The 15,381-nt window shown below is 36.8% G+C and overlaps 1 protein-coding gene and 1 pseudogene across 4 annotated transcripts in view; one reads left to right on the top strand and one right to left on the bottom strand.

Moving 5' to 3' along the window:
* Positions 1–15,381, top strand: part of SHLD1 (shieldin complex subunit 1) — a 118,313-nt gene that overhangs the window by 8,725 nt on the left and 94,207 nt on the right. For all 4 annotated transcript variants that reach the window (XM_074287912.1, XM_074287911.1, XM_074287910.1 and 1 more), the window contains one exon: positions 964–1,143. In XM_074287912.1, the coding sequence (XP_074144013.1) occupies positions 972–1,143 (172 nt within the window). In that variant the 5' untranslated portion in view covers positions 964–971. The remainder of the gene's footprint in view (positions 1–963; positions 1,144–15,381) is intronic.
* LOC141555130 (ornithine decarboxylase pseudogene) lies at positions 5,522–6,969 on the bottom strand (annotated as a pseudogene).

Here is a 15,381-nt window from a genome sequence, read left to right as displayed (position 1 = left end):
TAATATAATAAGATTGTCAATATAAAACACAACATCTCCATCACTGCTCATCCTATATAACTCATTCTGTTTTATCTTCATGAAAAGGGAAGAGATGGAACTCTTACTCACCACAGAGTGCTTAGCATGGCTCTCCAAGATTGCCTGCCCCTGCAACAAAGAGATGGTGGTATGGATGGACACCAAAATGTTTCCAATAGCATCTATGCAGCTGCATGGTACAAAAGTTAAAGTTCTGGGAAGCTGACACTTGGCTCAAAAGAGGAGAGGAAGAAACATAGTGAGGAAGGAGAGTGCTAGGGTACAAAGATGTATCGTTGTGTTGGAGACAAGCTCCAGGATCAATTATGGGATGTGACCCCTCTTGCTGTTCTTGGATGGGTTGGACCTGAACTGGGACAATAGCCATGTTAGTGGAGAGAAAAGTTTGAGTGGAGGATATGTTGTGAAAATGGAATGTACAAGTCTTGGAAACTGAATGTAGAGAAAGAGGAGAGAAGCATGACTCTGAGGTTGAAAGTTGAATTAGTGAAAGGATTGTAGTACCCTCAGTTAAAATCATGAGCTTTGAAGAAGGATAGGTTTATGAGGGTAAAATTTGTTTTTTGTTCATAGTTCAGTAACATTTTTAGATCAAGATGTGACTTTCAAGAAAAACTGAAGGCAGTGACAAATGTGATTCTGAGCAAACTTCTTCTCTATAGTTCTCTTTATAGAAATGTGATATAATCCTGTAGCATTCTATGTTGTATGCGGGGCTGTAGCTAAGGCCAATTTCTACTTGCTTGCCTGCCTTCTTAATTATTAATGGTTTCTATCTGTGGTGAAATGATGTGTTTTCAAATAGATGCTGTGCCAATTCTTTAATAATTAAATGTGAGAAAGATAAACTGTTTTAGGCTTGAATGTGAGGAGCCATTTTTTTTTCCATGACTTTGATCAGTTTTATTTTTTTTGTGACAGGGAGAGCTATGGAAGGCCAGAAAGCCACATCAAATCATTACTCAGAAGAAAGCAGCAACTTTCTGGACCTGTCCCCAACCTACGACATAGCACAGCAGCTACAACAAAAGCCCAAGCATGAGGCCAGTAGTGAAACTTCTAGTTCTACAGACATTCTTGCTTCATTTTCGCTGAATTCAGGTAAGAATTAGATATTAAAACAATAACTACAAACAAACAAACCAGAACACAAATCACGTGGGTACATGGTAGTTTTTGCTCTCTAAACATCAGCAGCTTCCCTAAGAAAATTATTTTTTTAAACAAAGTTGAAGGAACAAATTTCAAAGGCAAGTCTCTACTTAGAATTTGGACCAATCAAGTGTCCTAAGAGTACTTGATAAAAATGCTGATCCTTGATAACAATGTGATACCTTCTGAACTCAATCTAGAGGATTTTAAATATTGAGGCTGCTTAGCTCAGCAAATAGAAAGTATTTTAAACTTCAGGAAGCAATAACTTAGCTGTCTCTCTGATTTATTTGATATCGATTTTGAAAAATTATTCTAATGCCCCCTTGGAAAATAATTCCTTTGAATTTAAGTAGCATCTTTGCTCAATAGAGTTAAGCCTCTTAAATTTCAGATAGTATCATTTATCTTTAATAGGAATAGGAAAGGCTAACACTTTGTCAGACCTATAACCTAGGCAGACCTAGAGACATAGGCAAAATTATGAAGTATACAAAGTTTAAATTCATTCTTCTACAATCTCTATTATACTAGCTAGAATTGTGTGCTTTATCTCCTAATTTTCTTCCTGCTTCCCCTCATCTTCCAAAGATGTTTGATTTTCTTGTGGGTCTCAATGTAAAAAAACAAAAACAAACAAAAAATAATACTCATCATTGTGTCTGTGTCTTTGCCTGTGATTGTATGTGTGTGTGGTGAAGGTATAAATGGAGAGTTCTTCTTTGTGTCTCTGAACACCATGCTATATGAGTTCTGTCCCTTTGTCTTATAATGAACTTTAATTTTTTTCTCCTAAATCTTCCCCTTTCTAGATCCTATCTATTCTTCAAGATCCAACTCCAAAGCATACTTCTTCCAGGTATCCTCCATCAGTTCTATGACTGGCCTATGACCTTGCTTAGGATCCTTGTAGCATATATAGTATTGTGGTTACTACTCATGAGCTACTCATCTTACATTTACGCTTCTTGCTCCCCTGCTAGGTCAGTTTTAAGTACTTAGAAAACATAAACTGGGTTGTTGCAGAGGTCTTGGCATATAACAGGTAATCAAACTATATTTTGAATGTATACCACTTAATGGTAATATACTCCACATTATGGTAATTTGTCACTGAACATATGTTAGGATTTTTAAAATAATGAGAAGGAAAGCATGCTGTTTTGTTGTTCAGTTGTTTTTTAGTCTTTTGACTCTGTGATTCTATTTAGGGTTTTCTTGACAAGGATACTGAAATGGTTTGCCATTTCTTTCTCTAGCTCATTTTACAGAGGAGGAAACTAAGACAAATAAAATTAAGTGATTTGCCCAGAATCACACATTTAATAATTGGCCTAAGTCATATTTGAATTCTTGAATCAGATATAGTTCCTAAGAAAAAATGTTTTGGATTTTTTTGTTGTTGTTTATTTGTCTATACTATATTTTTATTCCATACTAAGCCCTGGGTAATAACATTTCATGCTGAGAAGATGATCTGAAAAACACCCAGGCTAACTTTTTATAAATTTGTTTCTATGTAAAGAAACTGGTGATGAAAGAAGTAAGTTATCAAAATCTGGAAGTATCAAAGTTCAAGGAAGCCCTGGGTTTGAGAACTGATTTTCAAACTCTAAATCCTAAATTCTCTTCTCCATCTTGCTTTCTTTCTCCTTGAGAGATAATCTTTATTCCTCAAAGACATGGCCAAGGAGCACAAGATGTGGTGCTACAAACTAGAAATCATGGGCCTTTCTCCCTTGACTGAGGACTAGCTTCTCTTAAAACTCATCAGGTTGGCTACCAGCTGATGAATTTTTCTGACCCTAATCTTTCAGGAAGTTTGTCTATTATAGTTATACTCCCATTTTTTAAGCTAAGCAGGAAGTGGACACAATCTAGAAAGTTTTTTACTAAACTGTTGCATTTTATAAAAGGAATTTTACCTCTGATGGGAAAAAATTACTGGAAGTACCTTTGATATATCCTTAAAGGGTTATTTATTTTTATTCCAAATATCATTCTTTTGGGTAATAGGAAATACCTGTTGTTACAGAAAGAAAATGTTTTACTTATGTCATTGATTTTAAAAGGGTTATTGCTTCCAGTATAGCCCTTACCAGGGAAACATATTTTCAGGTGGTTGTTTTAAACACAAAATAGTACTAATCCATAAACTGCCCAAGTTGTCTCTACTGTAATGTTCTGTAATCTGTAATGTTCTCCTCTAAAGTGTAATGTTCTGTGGGAGGAGGTTTCTTGTGGGGCTTCTGGAGGCAGTCTTAGTTTCAGTTCAATGTAATCACCCCAAATGCAGCCAGGAGTTAAAGTCCAAATCCTTTATTGTCTCCTTCAAAATCTTGTCTCCTTCACTTGGGGCTCAGCTAGTTTTCTGGAGGCCTTCTGTAGCCTTGGTTTCATTGTTCCCCCCAGGACAGTCTGCCACCACTTCTCTGTCTTTCTTCTGCCTTCTCTGGCTTGTGAATCTCCTCGACTGAATCCTGGCTTCTGAATCTCCCGGAGTTTCTAGTGGGCTTCCATTCTCTGACTTCTGAATGTCCCGGAGTGAATCCTGGTTGAGGCTCCTACCTTATATATGCTCCTTAAAGGTGTGACTCTTGTAGAGCTCTAATAAGTACTAAGTACATTAGTAAACTAGAGAACTGTTAAGTACCATGCTAAATTAGATAACTGACTTAGTACCTTGTAAGAATCCTAACAGTAATCTACTTATATTTTCAAATTTATAAAATTGTCCTTTGTTCTGAGATCTTTGTTCTGGAATGTGGACTTAAATCTTTCACAGGTGTTCTTAAAGAGACACAGTGTGTAAGAGATCAGGGGTTCAAAACGAAGGAAATGCAATTATCCTCTTGAAGTTCAAATCTCAGAAAGCTAATCAGTCTTAAAACTCTTATTGTAATTCTTTTAGATAATTGGGGGATAGGACATGAAATTATTTAGGGGAAATCTTGAGTTTAGGATAACTACATCATTTTTTCACTAGTTACCTACTTTTAATTCATGGGCAACTTGGTAAGCTAATCTGTCAGTTACATTTATTGGACTTTCAGTGAGTTCATAGCAGTGTATTTGCTGCTAGAGAAAGCTGTGTTACAGGCAGTATTCTTGCACTGGATAAAATTACAGGATAATTCCAGACACCTAGCACACAGATGTGGAAGGCACATAAAGCTCAACAGCTTTATGGAGATGTCTATGCCAAACATGTGGAGATTTCTCCTGGTGATATGGATGAATGAGAACAATTTGTTCCAACATCCATGAAGACAACTGAACAGATGCTGTGGAATGTTTAGAGCTTGGTCAGATATCGAAGATGCCAAAGTCATCTACAGCATTCTGGACTATCTCCAATTGTTTTCATTTTTGTCTTGACTTCAATGATTCAGGAAGAGTGAGGTTGATGACCTTGCACAACTCTGCCTTGCTAAAATTGAATTCATGTACAAAGTCAAGATGGTACTTTGTGTTATCATTAGTCCTCTTCAAAAATGAAGACTGAAAAACAATGACAATAATAATTTACACAGAAAATAACATGAAAAGTTAATAGGTTTCAGGTTCTAATCAAATGATAAGTCAAAAAGAATATTTTAAAAGAATCTATGCAAAGGAAAATAAAATATTCATATCCTTTTGATCTAGAAATCCCATTGCTCAACATTGAATTCAAGGAGGATGAATAGAGTCCCATATGTAACAAAATACTTATATCAACACTTCTTATATAGCTAAGAATTGAAAGCAAAGTAGACACTCATAAACTTCATGTCTTTTGATGATGTTTTCTTTTAAATTACTGTAAAAACTATACGTATATAAGCTTCTCTACTTGCCTTTTTCACATTGAATTTGTGCACATAAATGTTCCCAAATTTCTCTGAATTCTTCATATTCAGGATTCATTTTTATTTTGCTATAACATGCCTTTGCATTTATATATCCTAGAATTTGTTCACTTATTCCCATATCAGTAAGTGGGAAAGTTCCTTGTTTAGAGGTTCTTTACTACTACAAAAGTGCCACTATTAATATTTTTGCAAACTTATAGAATTTAAACTTAGAAAGGACCTCAGGGGCTATTTAGTTCTCCCTATATATGAAAGTAATCTCCACTATAACATACTAAAAAATTTTTGTCTAGCTCCTTCCTAAAAGGGGTATCTATCTACTACCTACCTCTGTAGTCCACTCCACTTGTGGATAGCTAAGTTTTGCCTGACTCCAAATGTAATTCTAAATGACCTCTTTGATACATTTACCTATTGTTTCTTATTCTGACCTCTGGGAACATGACAGCTCTTCCCATATTTCAAGACTACCATCATGCAGCCCCATTCTTCTTTCTTTCTTTCTTTTCTTCTCTGTATTCTTTCCAGTTCATTAATGTTTTTCTTAAATAATGGTACTCAGAACTGAACATAGTATCCATGACTGTATTGAAAGCAGAAGCAGCAGCAACAGTATGTTTACCCATGTTTTCAACAACATCTAATCTGCCACATACTTTTCTGGTAAATTATACTATTCAACAATTTGATCAAGGCTGTTATATATGGTTCCCAAGTACTAGAAGAGTAATGCTACTTATCTGGTTTGGGTTTCTTTAACATGTTCTTGATCCAAAAAAACATGCAATGAAATGGTCCTTATACTCCATCATTTACATAGTTCATAAATGTTTTGTCATTTGCATTATTTTCATAATTGAAACTTGTCTGTTGCGATAATACATTTTTTTACATTTATATTAACTGCATGGTTCAACAATGAGTCTTACTCCAGAGTCAGAAGGAAAATATTTGTCTAGTGCTGGATTGATTATGTCTGAGATCTCTTTAAATTTAATCTTTACATCCTCAGAGTCAGGAAAATTACCATCAATATAAAAAAGATACCTGTTGAAACCAAAGTCCACCCCCCATGTCAAAGATACACTGGACATCAGAAACAGTTTGAACAAAGGTTTTTGGATCAGTTTCCACATGGAACAGTAGCATCAATATTCAATTCCTTTGCTATTCAAGGAATGGGTTAATAGTTTTGAGAGTGGCACCAAATTTAACACTTAGACAATAAACAGTTTTGGATTCATCAGTGGAAAAACTAAAAACTAGGTTTGTCTTTGAATAAGGCCTCGCAACTTTCATTAACTCTACTTTACTATGAGAAGCCATCATTTGTTGTTAGTGCACTTCATTTATGGTACTTGTTTGCACGGATTTGCATAGATTAGACTCTGTTCTGATTGTATTTCAATATTCTAGCACATTCAAATTCTTCTTTAGCTGCAAGTGTCTTCCCTGTAGCTCTGTTGTCCTTACATTTAATATAAAAAAGAGTTACTGGAGGCAGAGCTTTGAACCATCTCACCTATTTCTTTAAGATGTCACCAAGGTCAGCAACATAGAAGACATCTTTATCATCATCAGAAGAAACTTTTGGATCCAGAATATCCTTAACAGTAAAATTCTTCATCAAGGAAATTGAGGTTAAGTTTATCAATGATAAAGCTGTTCGTTCATGGTTTCTTGGTGTTCTTATCAAGTACAACAAAATGGAAAACTAAGAAATGGAATTTAAAGATAAACTATGTCCAGTTTTATGAAATACAAGGCTACCGTTATAGCTTCACTGCAGCCATTGCATTGGAAGTCTTCTTAAAGGAAATGGACAGAGTAGAAAGACCTCTTTGAGATGAACAAGTTGAACAGAATTCAATGGCTACAACACATTCTATTCAGCTGACTCATACCCAGTTGGAGAAGCCATGAAGAACCTTTAACCCAAGTTAGCACAAGAGTTGGTGGTAGAGACTGAAAGGATATAAATCTGTTCTTGATAAAGCCATTTTGATTCTTTATAATCACTACTTTATTTTCTGGATATTTGGCAACCATAACTTTAATGATCTTTTTCATAATTTTTCAAGGAACCAAAGTTAAGCTCATTGGCATATAGTTTGTAGATTCTGTTCGTTTCCATATTTAAAAAAAAATTAGGAATATCTGCCCTCTTGTACTTGCTCTGTTTTTCATGATCTTAGAAATACACTTAGAAATATTTTTTATTTCTTTTTTGCTGAGGGAATTGGGGTTAATTGACTTGCCCAAGGTCACATAGCTAGGAAGTATTAAGTGTCTGAGACCATATTTGAATTCAGATCCTCTTGTACATGTCTATAAGTCTTAGAAATAGTCCAAAAGAAATCTATTGTCCATTACTTGATGTGTGAAGAATCCAATAATTCCTACAAGTCTTGAAGTTTTGCAACAGTCTTATGAACACTTTTTTATCTCAGGAAATCCAGTGATTCCTTCTGGTTTTAAAGTTCTTTAACAGTCTCATTATCAGCCATGCTCTTTCAGTGTCAGATGTTTTTTAGATCTTCTCCTTTGTTTTGAGGTTTTCCTCTATTTTCTGTCTTTCTCTGATGGACAAGGCGAATACGGCTCATTGGCACCCATCTGATTCCTTCTCCATCTGTAGAAATATAAGTAAACCCTTTCTCCCAAGCAGTTAACCTATCTAGTCCCTTCCATTTACCACTTTGGGGATTTCTCATCACCTGCAATTATATTGAAGCTGCTTTCACTGTACACTGCCCTTCTGTAGGGTTAAAAAAGCCTGTATTCTCTCCAGTTTTAATGCCTTTCTGCTATCTGATTGCTTTTTGGCTAATTGATCATATAATCCCTTTCTGCCATCTGATTGCTTTTTGGCTGATTGATAATATCAGAGTCCTGAATTTCTAAAAGTGTAACTGTGGCTGCCATTGCCCCACCTGTCTTTTGTTTGAGGTCTTGGAGCTAGACCCCACCTCTCATTTTCCTGGGTCAATCTACATTCTGAGGCCCAGTGGAAGCCCTTGTGACATTTTGGACATAGGGTTTTAGGTTTTCTCTCACTCTATCTTCTCACTCTATCTCTTTGCCTACATTGAGCTCTCAGATGTCCAATTTTTCCTCACTGAAAACATTCTAGAAGTCCCTTGCCAAGAGGAATCCTGTCTTCCCATGTTCATCATAGTCTGAGTATAATAAGCATTTGTGCCCACTGTGGCACAGCGTCTTATGATCTCCTCTAAAGGAGCATTTTTGTGTAGTCCCTATATAATTCTTTTGCAAACCTCATTAGCATTTTCCTTAGCCAGTTGTCTTATCATAATGCTTGTAGCTGCATTTTCTCCAATAGTTCTTGTGACAACTGTTTGCAAACATCCCACAAAATCAGCTAAAGGTAAATTGGGACCTTGCTTTATTTTTGTGGAGGTTTCCCCTCGATCTTTTCCTGGGAGGAAGCACCAAACTTTTATAGCAGCAGCAGCAATTTACTCAAACACTGCTATGGGGAAATTAATTTGTGCTGAATTTTCTGCATACTGACCTTCACCTGCTAGTTGGTCAAAGGTGATTTGTATGCTAACTCCAGTTTGCTTATTGTATTGGGCTTGTATCATGCAAAATTCACTATACTCTGAAAGCCACAAGTTTTGTCCAAGTTCTAAACATGTCCTTTCTCTGGATTTCCAATCATTAGGGGTTAAGATTTCATAAGCCAAATTCTCTAGTAACATCTTAACATAAGATGATGTAGCCCCATAAAGAGAGCAAAAAAAAGTGTATCTTCTCCATTGTTGACCTGAAGAGTCAAGCTCTTCAATCACAGGGTATGCATTTATTAAATCAGATATATTCTGTCCTTTTTTAGCCTTAACCAGTGCCTTTTGTAATCTTGTAATAGGCTGCTTCATAGATAGTGCTTGTGTTATTGCCTCTCCTCCTCCTCTTTCTCCCTCCACCCATGAAGGGTTAATTGAGGGAAGTAGGTTAGGGGTTGGGGAATGCCCTAATGGCTTCTGCTGTGAAGCGTTACACTCAGAATTGTACTTAATTCCATCCTTATTTGATTCTTCATCGTTTTCACCTAGTTTATCTGGATCCTCCCCTTCCTGCTCTTTCTTCTTTTTTCTTATTCTAATACTCATATAATTTCTTAAAGAGAGTTGTATTAAATTATATGTATAAAGTATTTCTTTGGAAATTGAGTCATATCCATAATCATTGTAGTATTAACATAGTTGCTCTCCTACTAATTTCCACTCCTCTAAATCTAATTCTTATGCTTTGGAGAACCAAGGAGATGTGTACTGTACTGTTTCTAAAAGTTCAATGTTCTGCTCCCAAATTACAATCAAACCTTGGCTTTTAATAAGTCTGGCAATGCTCTCTACACCTTTTTTTCTTCCAAGGTGTATTTGGATATTTATAACATAATTCACGGGCCATAAAAAATTATCAATTTTTAGAACTCAAAAGCAATGGTAGGTTGTTTTACCTAACTTTCAACTTATCATCACCTGCTGGTACATTAGAAAATGATTTTTTCCATCAGGCTAGATGTTTCCCACCCTGTTCTAATAGATTCTGGAGTGAAAGAACCATAAAAATGCAGAGTGAAAAAATTTCCAGCTTAAGATATCTTGGAACAATTTTGGGAAATATCTAGCTCATTTGGGTCAAAGGGAAGTGCAGCCCAGAGTAGGCACAGAATGGAGAAATCTGGTGGGAGGTTCTTAACTACAGTACAGAATAGCAGCAAAAGTCCCTAGTCTTGACTTAACAGGAAAGTAGCACAGAAGGCCAACTGTAAATCCTCTAATCCAGGTGCCAAAGGCAAATTGGAACCTCCCATCACCTCCCTTCCACTCCCCCTCCAATCTCCTGGCACATTAGATAGGACTAGGCCCAACAAACCCAGTGCACTGGGAAAACCAGAAGCACCAGCTCCAGTGCAGAATGCCAGTGAGAGGCCTCTATACCCCTGCAAAAGAAGCTTGGGACAGTTCTATTCTATGCCCTAGGACCCAAACTGAACTTTTAAAAATGAGCAGAAAAAAACCCTGATCATGGAAAGCTACTGTAATGACAGGGAAGATCAGAACCCAGAAGAAAAGAGCACTGGCAAAATGTCTATGTGTGAAACTTTAAAGGGAAATATATGTTGCTCTCAAGATCAAAAGATTCTCTAGTAAGAGTTCAAAATAGAATTTTAGAATTAAGTAAGAGTGATAGAAGAAAAATTGGGAAAAGAAATGAGAGCTGTGCAGAATTATGAAAAAAAAAAAAAAAGGAAACAACTTGAAAAGGGAAGCAGAAAGATTGACTGAAGAAAACAACGCCATAAAAAATTAGAATTGTCTAAATGAAAAAGGAGGTAAAAAAGATAATCAAAGAAAAGAGTTAATTAAATATTAGAATTAGATAAGTGGTAGCAAGTGACTCAAGGAGATAGCAAAGATCAGTCAAACAAAATTTTTAAAAATAGAAGAAAATGTAAAATATCTCATCGGAAAAACAACTGAGGTGGAAAGTAGATACAGTAAAGATAATTTAAGAATTGTCGGACTACCTGAAAACCATGATCAACAAAAGACCCTGAAAAATATTTTTCAAGAAACATCAAGCAAAACGTCTCTGATATCCTAGAACCAAAATGCAAAATAATCATTGAAAGAATCCACTGATCACCTCCTGAAAGAGACTCCAAAATGGAAACTCAAAAGAATATTGTAGCTGAATTCCAGAATTATAAAGTCAAAGAGAAATTATTGCAAGTAGGTAGAAATAAACAATTCAAATATCAAGGACCCATAGTCAGGATTACATAGGACTTAGCAGCTTCCTGATTAAAGAATTGGAGGCAAAGGAGCCTGGACTACAACCAAGAATCAACTACCCAGCAAAATTGGTCATAATTTTTCACAGGAAAAGATGGATCATCCTTGAAATAAGGATTTTCTGTCATTCCTGATGAAAAAACCAGAAGTGAGCAGAAAATTTGATCTTCAAATATAAGACTCAAGAGATGCATAAAAAGGTAAACAAGAAAGAAAAATATATTATTTAAAGATAAAATACAGTTTATATCCTTACATGGGAAGATGTTTCTTATATCTCTTGAAAACTATCTTTCTTAGTGCTGTTGAAAGGCATATACATAGAGAGTATGGTTATAAGTTGACTTGGGTGTGATAATTTAAAAAAAAAAAGAAATTAAGGGTTAGAAAAGAATTGTTATGGGATAAGAAAAAAGGGGAAAGGTAAATTGTATCACATGAAAAGTCACAAGAGTCCTGTTACAATAGAAGGAAAGAAGGGAGGGGGTGAGCATTGTTTGAACATTAATCTCATCTGATTTGACTCAAAGAGAGTATAACATACTCAGTTTGGTGTAGAAATTCATCTTATTCTATAAAGAAATAGAAGAGGAAAGGGGAAAGAAAGGAGAAGAGGGAAGGCTGATAGAAAAGAGGGCAGAAGTAGAAAGGGGAAAGGTAAGAAAAGTGAGGGTGGGGAGACTCACTCTAGATTCCCACTAGAAGCGACAATAGATTGAGGGTGGTGGGATCAAAAGCAAAACACTAGTGAAGAGGGAAAAGGTGAAAGCGAGTAAAGAATAAAAGGTGAAAAATAGGATGCAGGGATATGCAGAATTAGAAATTATAGTGTCTAGGCTAGCTCTCAGGAGGGCCTCAGGATCAGTCAGAGTCAGGATCAGTAAAAGTCCTTGATCTTTGGGAGGAGAAGTGAAGGAGGCAGGCAAGCTGCCATGCATCTTGCCAAAGAATGAATCCTGGACTCTGGAGTTTGGAGCCTGACATCTCTCTCCTTCTTGTCCTTTGGCAGAGCAACTCTGACTCTCTCCCTCAGCCCTCCAATCCTTCCCTACAATTACCTCACCACTACACATTCAGCAAACACCAATGGTGAGGAGAGCCATCACATCACTATCTCATCTAAATATATTTATATAGAACCATTATCTCACATTGAATAGGTAATCAGCCTTAAGTGCTCTGTGGTCTCAGATTCAAGTACACCTTTTCAGAGTTTCATCTCTCTATAAGAAATCATAACTGAATGTGAATGGGATGAACTTTCAGAAAATGGATACAGATAGCAAGCAGAGTGGATTAAAAGTCAGAATCCTACCATATGTTATTTACAAGACACTGATCAAATTCCTGATACAATAATGAATAAGACCACTCCTCAATTCATGCTGACTAATAATCTGATCAATGAGAACCAAATTTCTTCCTACTATGAGCCACATAATTAGCATATCAATAATAAAAACTGGATAAATATCTCTCCTTCTGTTTCTCTGCTGAATTCCCTTTCAATTCAGCCCACTTTGTAATAGATATTTTACTATTGCAATAAAGCTTTGCCCCTTGACTAAGGAAATGTGCTCAAACCTGCAAATTCTTTTGAAACACATCATGACACCAGCCTGGGATCCCAAACTTTTGGGGTCCCCCTTCCCAGCCTCAACACTTAGAATATATAGTACTTCTTGCTTTGTAGAAAAAGAATATTCTTTAATATAAGTGCTTGGATAAAGGTCTGAAATCTTTATTTCCCCAATGACTTTTTAGAGAAACACTTAAAAAATACCCTGCTTTTAAAATCGTTGAGGGAATATCCCACCAATAAGTTTGGAAGTTATCTTAGTTTCAAACTGAGTCCTGGGCAAAACTTTGATTTAGAAAGGACAAGGGCACCCACTGCATCTTGGACCATTGGCAGACATCTTGATTTTTGTTTTGCCACTGGATTTTATGATTCTGGAGGAGAGAATGAAGGTGACTACTTTGTATAATTCTGCCTCATTTAAATTTAATTCATATCCAAGTCAATAATTACCCTCATGATATCACTGGTCTTCAAGAATGGAAGGTGAGTAACTACAACAGGTTTAATCACTTATTTTAGGACTTGGGGATTGGATGCTAGTTTTTAGATTTTCAAAAAAGTATTTATTTTTCAGAAAGTTGGGATAGTTTCCTTTTGTCCTATGTTGTTTTCACCTATGATTTCTTGAAATATAGCTCTGAACAAGCAGACTTTTTAAAAGTCCATTGTATTCTAAGTGGAGCTGATGAGGTCTAGAATTGGGGTACCTAAATGAAATTAGGGTTTAATTGAGGTCTAGTGGCAGGTTCGGGGTACAAGGAGTCAAACAGAGCTCCCCTGCAACTCTTTAGATTTGGCACAACAATATGGAGTTAAATGAGATCTAGTGGCAGCGCAGAGTCCCCTGTAAAGGAATTTACAGACCCAAAAACCTAGATTGATAAAAGAGGTTTATTATGAGGTTTGGAAGTAAAGTTAAAGTATAGTCAATAAAGCTGAAGGTAGAGATAAGGGGGCACTGGAAACAGTGTTCCAATGGGCAGAGATCCTTGGCATGCCAGGCGTAAGGCTGCCATGTTTGGGACCTCTGCAAAGAGAGGACTCCAGCTTGGCTCTTTTATAGCTTATGTGTGGAGTCTCAAGTTGGCTCCCCGATGGGTTTCAGTGAGGTCGGGAATTGCTTGGTGGAGGTTGGGAAACCTGAGCAGATCATTAGAATGGGGGGCTGGGACAGCCCAAGTTGGCTTAGATCCAATGGGGGCTGTGAGAGCCCGGATATCTCCTATTAGAGTTCAAAGGGGTGCTTTTGACCAGGATTTGTGAATCAAAGGTCCTAGCTTCTTGAATTGATCAGCTAGGAGGAGCTGGGAATCAGAAAGGAATAAATCAATCTGAAAGGACTAGGTTTTTTAAAGGGACTACAACCCCCACCAGAGCTACTTGAGTAGTCTTTAAAACCATATTGTTGTGGCTTTCATTGAATACCTAATAATATCTCCCAGCTCAAACCTCTGTAGCTTGTTGTCAAATGTTTGATGGCTTAGAATGAGTGTAAATAATAATTCTTTTCTATTCTGGCCAAAAACTCTGAGAGTCTTCTCACAAAAAGATATTTTTGTGAAGGTAAATTGAGCCTTTTTTTGTCTCAATCTTTGGTCATTGAACAAATATATTTGTTGATTCTCCCTTTTGTGTGTAAGCTCTTTAAGGACAGGATCTGTCTTTTGCTTTTTTTTTTTTTTAATCCCAGTGCTTAGCACAGTACCTATGACATAGTAAGTGTTTAAAATGTGATTGATAGAAATTTCAGGCAGCACTTAGCTTTGGTCTGTATTATTAGGAATTTTATTGCTATGTTCCACGTAGTATTGCATACTCTATTCTTCTTAGATCAAAGTATTGAGGTTCAAAGGAGACCCCAAAAGGATGGAGTTTCAGACCAATGAAGTGAGGTGTCTCAAAAGAATTTTCAGGCTTGAACCCATCCCCAAGTGAAGGGGCAAAGTTTATTATAATTGTAATGCCAATTCAAATGGGCTAAATTCCAAAAGAATTTAGCAAAGAACCAGGAGCAAGAAGATAAATTTATAGGAAATATATTGACCAACAGATTATTATCTGACAGCAAACATCGTTTGTGGAACTATAGCACCCCCCAATGTTGTGGTGTGACTAATGAGGGTGAAAGATACCCAGGCAGCAATGGGGTCCCCTGGCCAGTGTCATAGGCTTTGTGAAAAAATTCAAATTCACAATTTTGCAAAGTGAATTACCCTGAATATCTTAGAATCAGCTGGAGTCAGGATAAGCAAAAGTCTTTATTCTTGGTCTTTTGGGGTCGCTGTCAGGGGATTAGATATAGGAATCTTTACACCTCCTTCCTCTCTCTCCACTGCCAAGAATGATCCTGCCTGTCCTACTCCACCCTTTCATCTCTCTCTTTTCCTTCTTCCTCCAAACCCACCAATTGAGCCAGCACAGAATAGTTGGGGAGGGTCATTCTCCAAGCGTATGTTAATAGAGAATTGTCCAATTGGTAATTAGCCCTAAGTGCTAGGTTACCTTGCATCAAGGTTAAGTACATATGCTCAGTTCTAGCCCTTTACATCTCTTGTTTTCTTTTGTTTTAGAACACAGGTGGTCACGCCATCCCTGACTTCTCAGGAAGGGAGATGAAAGCACTAAAAAGGAGATAATCATGCCCTCCCTGACATCTCAGGAAGGGAGATGAAAAGCACCAAAGGGAAGTGGGGATTGCTAGTGGGTTTCTGGGCTGAAACGTCTTATTAGAGACAAGTATGCACAAACCCATCAGCATGGGAGGTATTACACAAGCACGTAGCAATAACGCACAGGCTAGCAGTGATGACTCTCCCCACAGTCAGTGCAGGCTTGATGTGGTGTAACAAACATGAATTGTAAATGTAAGTAGTGATATAACAAACAATATGATTCAACATAGTCTTGTAAAAGATTTCCAGAA

Source organism: Sminthopsis crassicaudata, chromosome 2 (assembly GCF_048593235.1).
Source record: "Sminthopsis crassicaudata isolate SCR6 chromosome 2, ASM4859323v1, whole genome shotgun sequence".
Classification (NCBI taxonomy): domain Eukaryota; kingdom Metazoa; phylum Chordata; class Mammalia; order Dasyuromorphia; family Dasyuridae; genus Sminthopsis; species Sminthopsis crassicaudata.
This window is presented reverse-complemented; position numbering and strand designations above follow the sequence as displayed.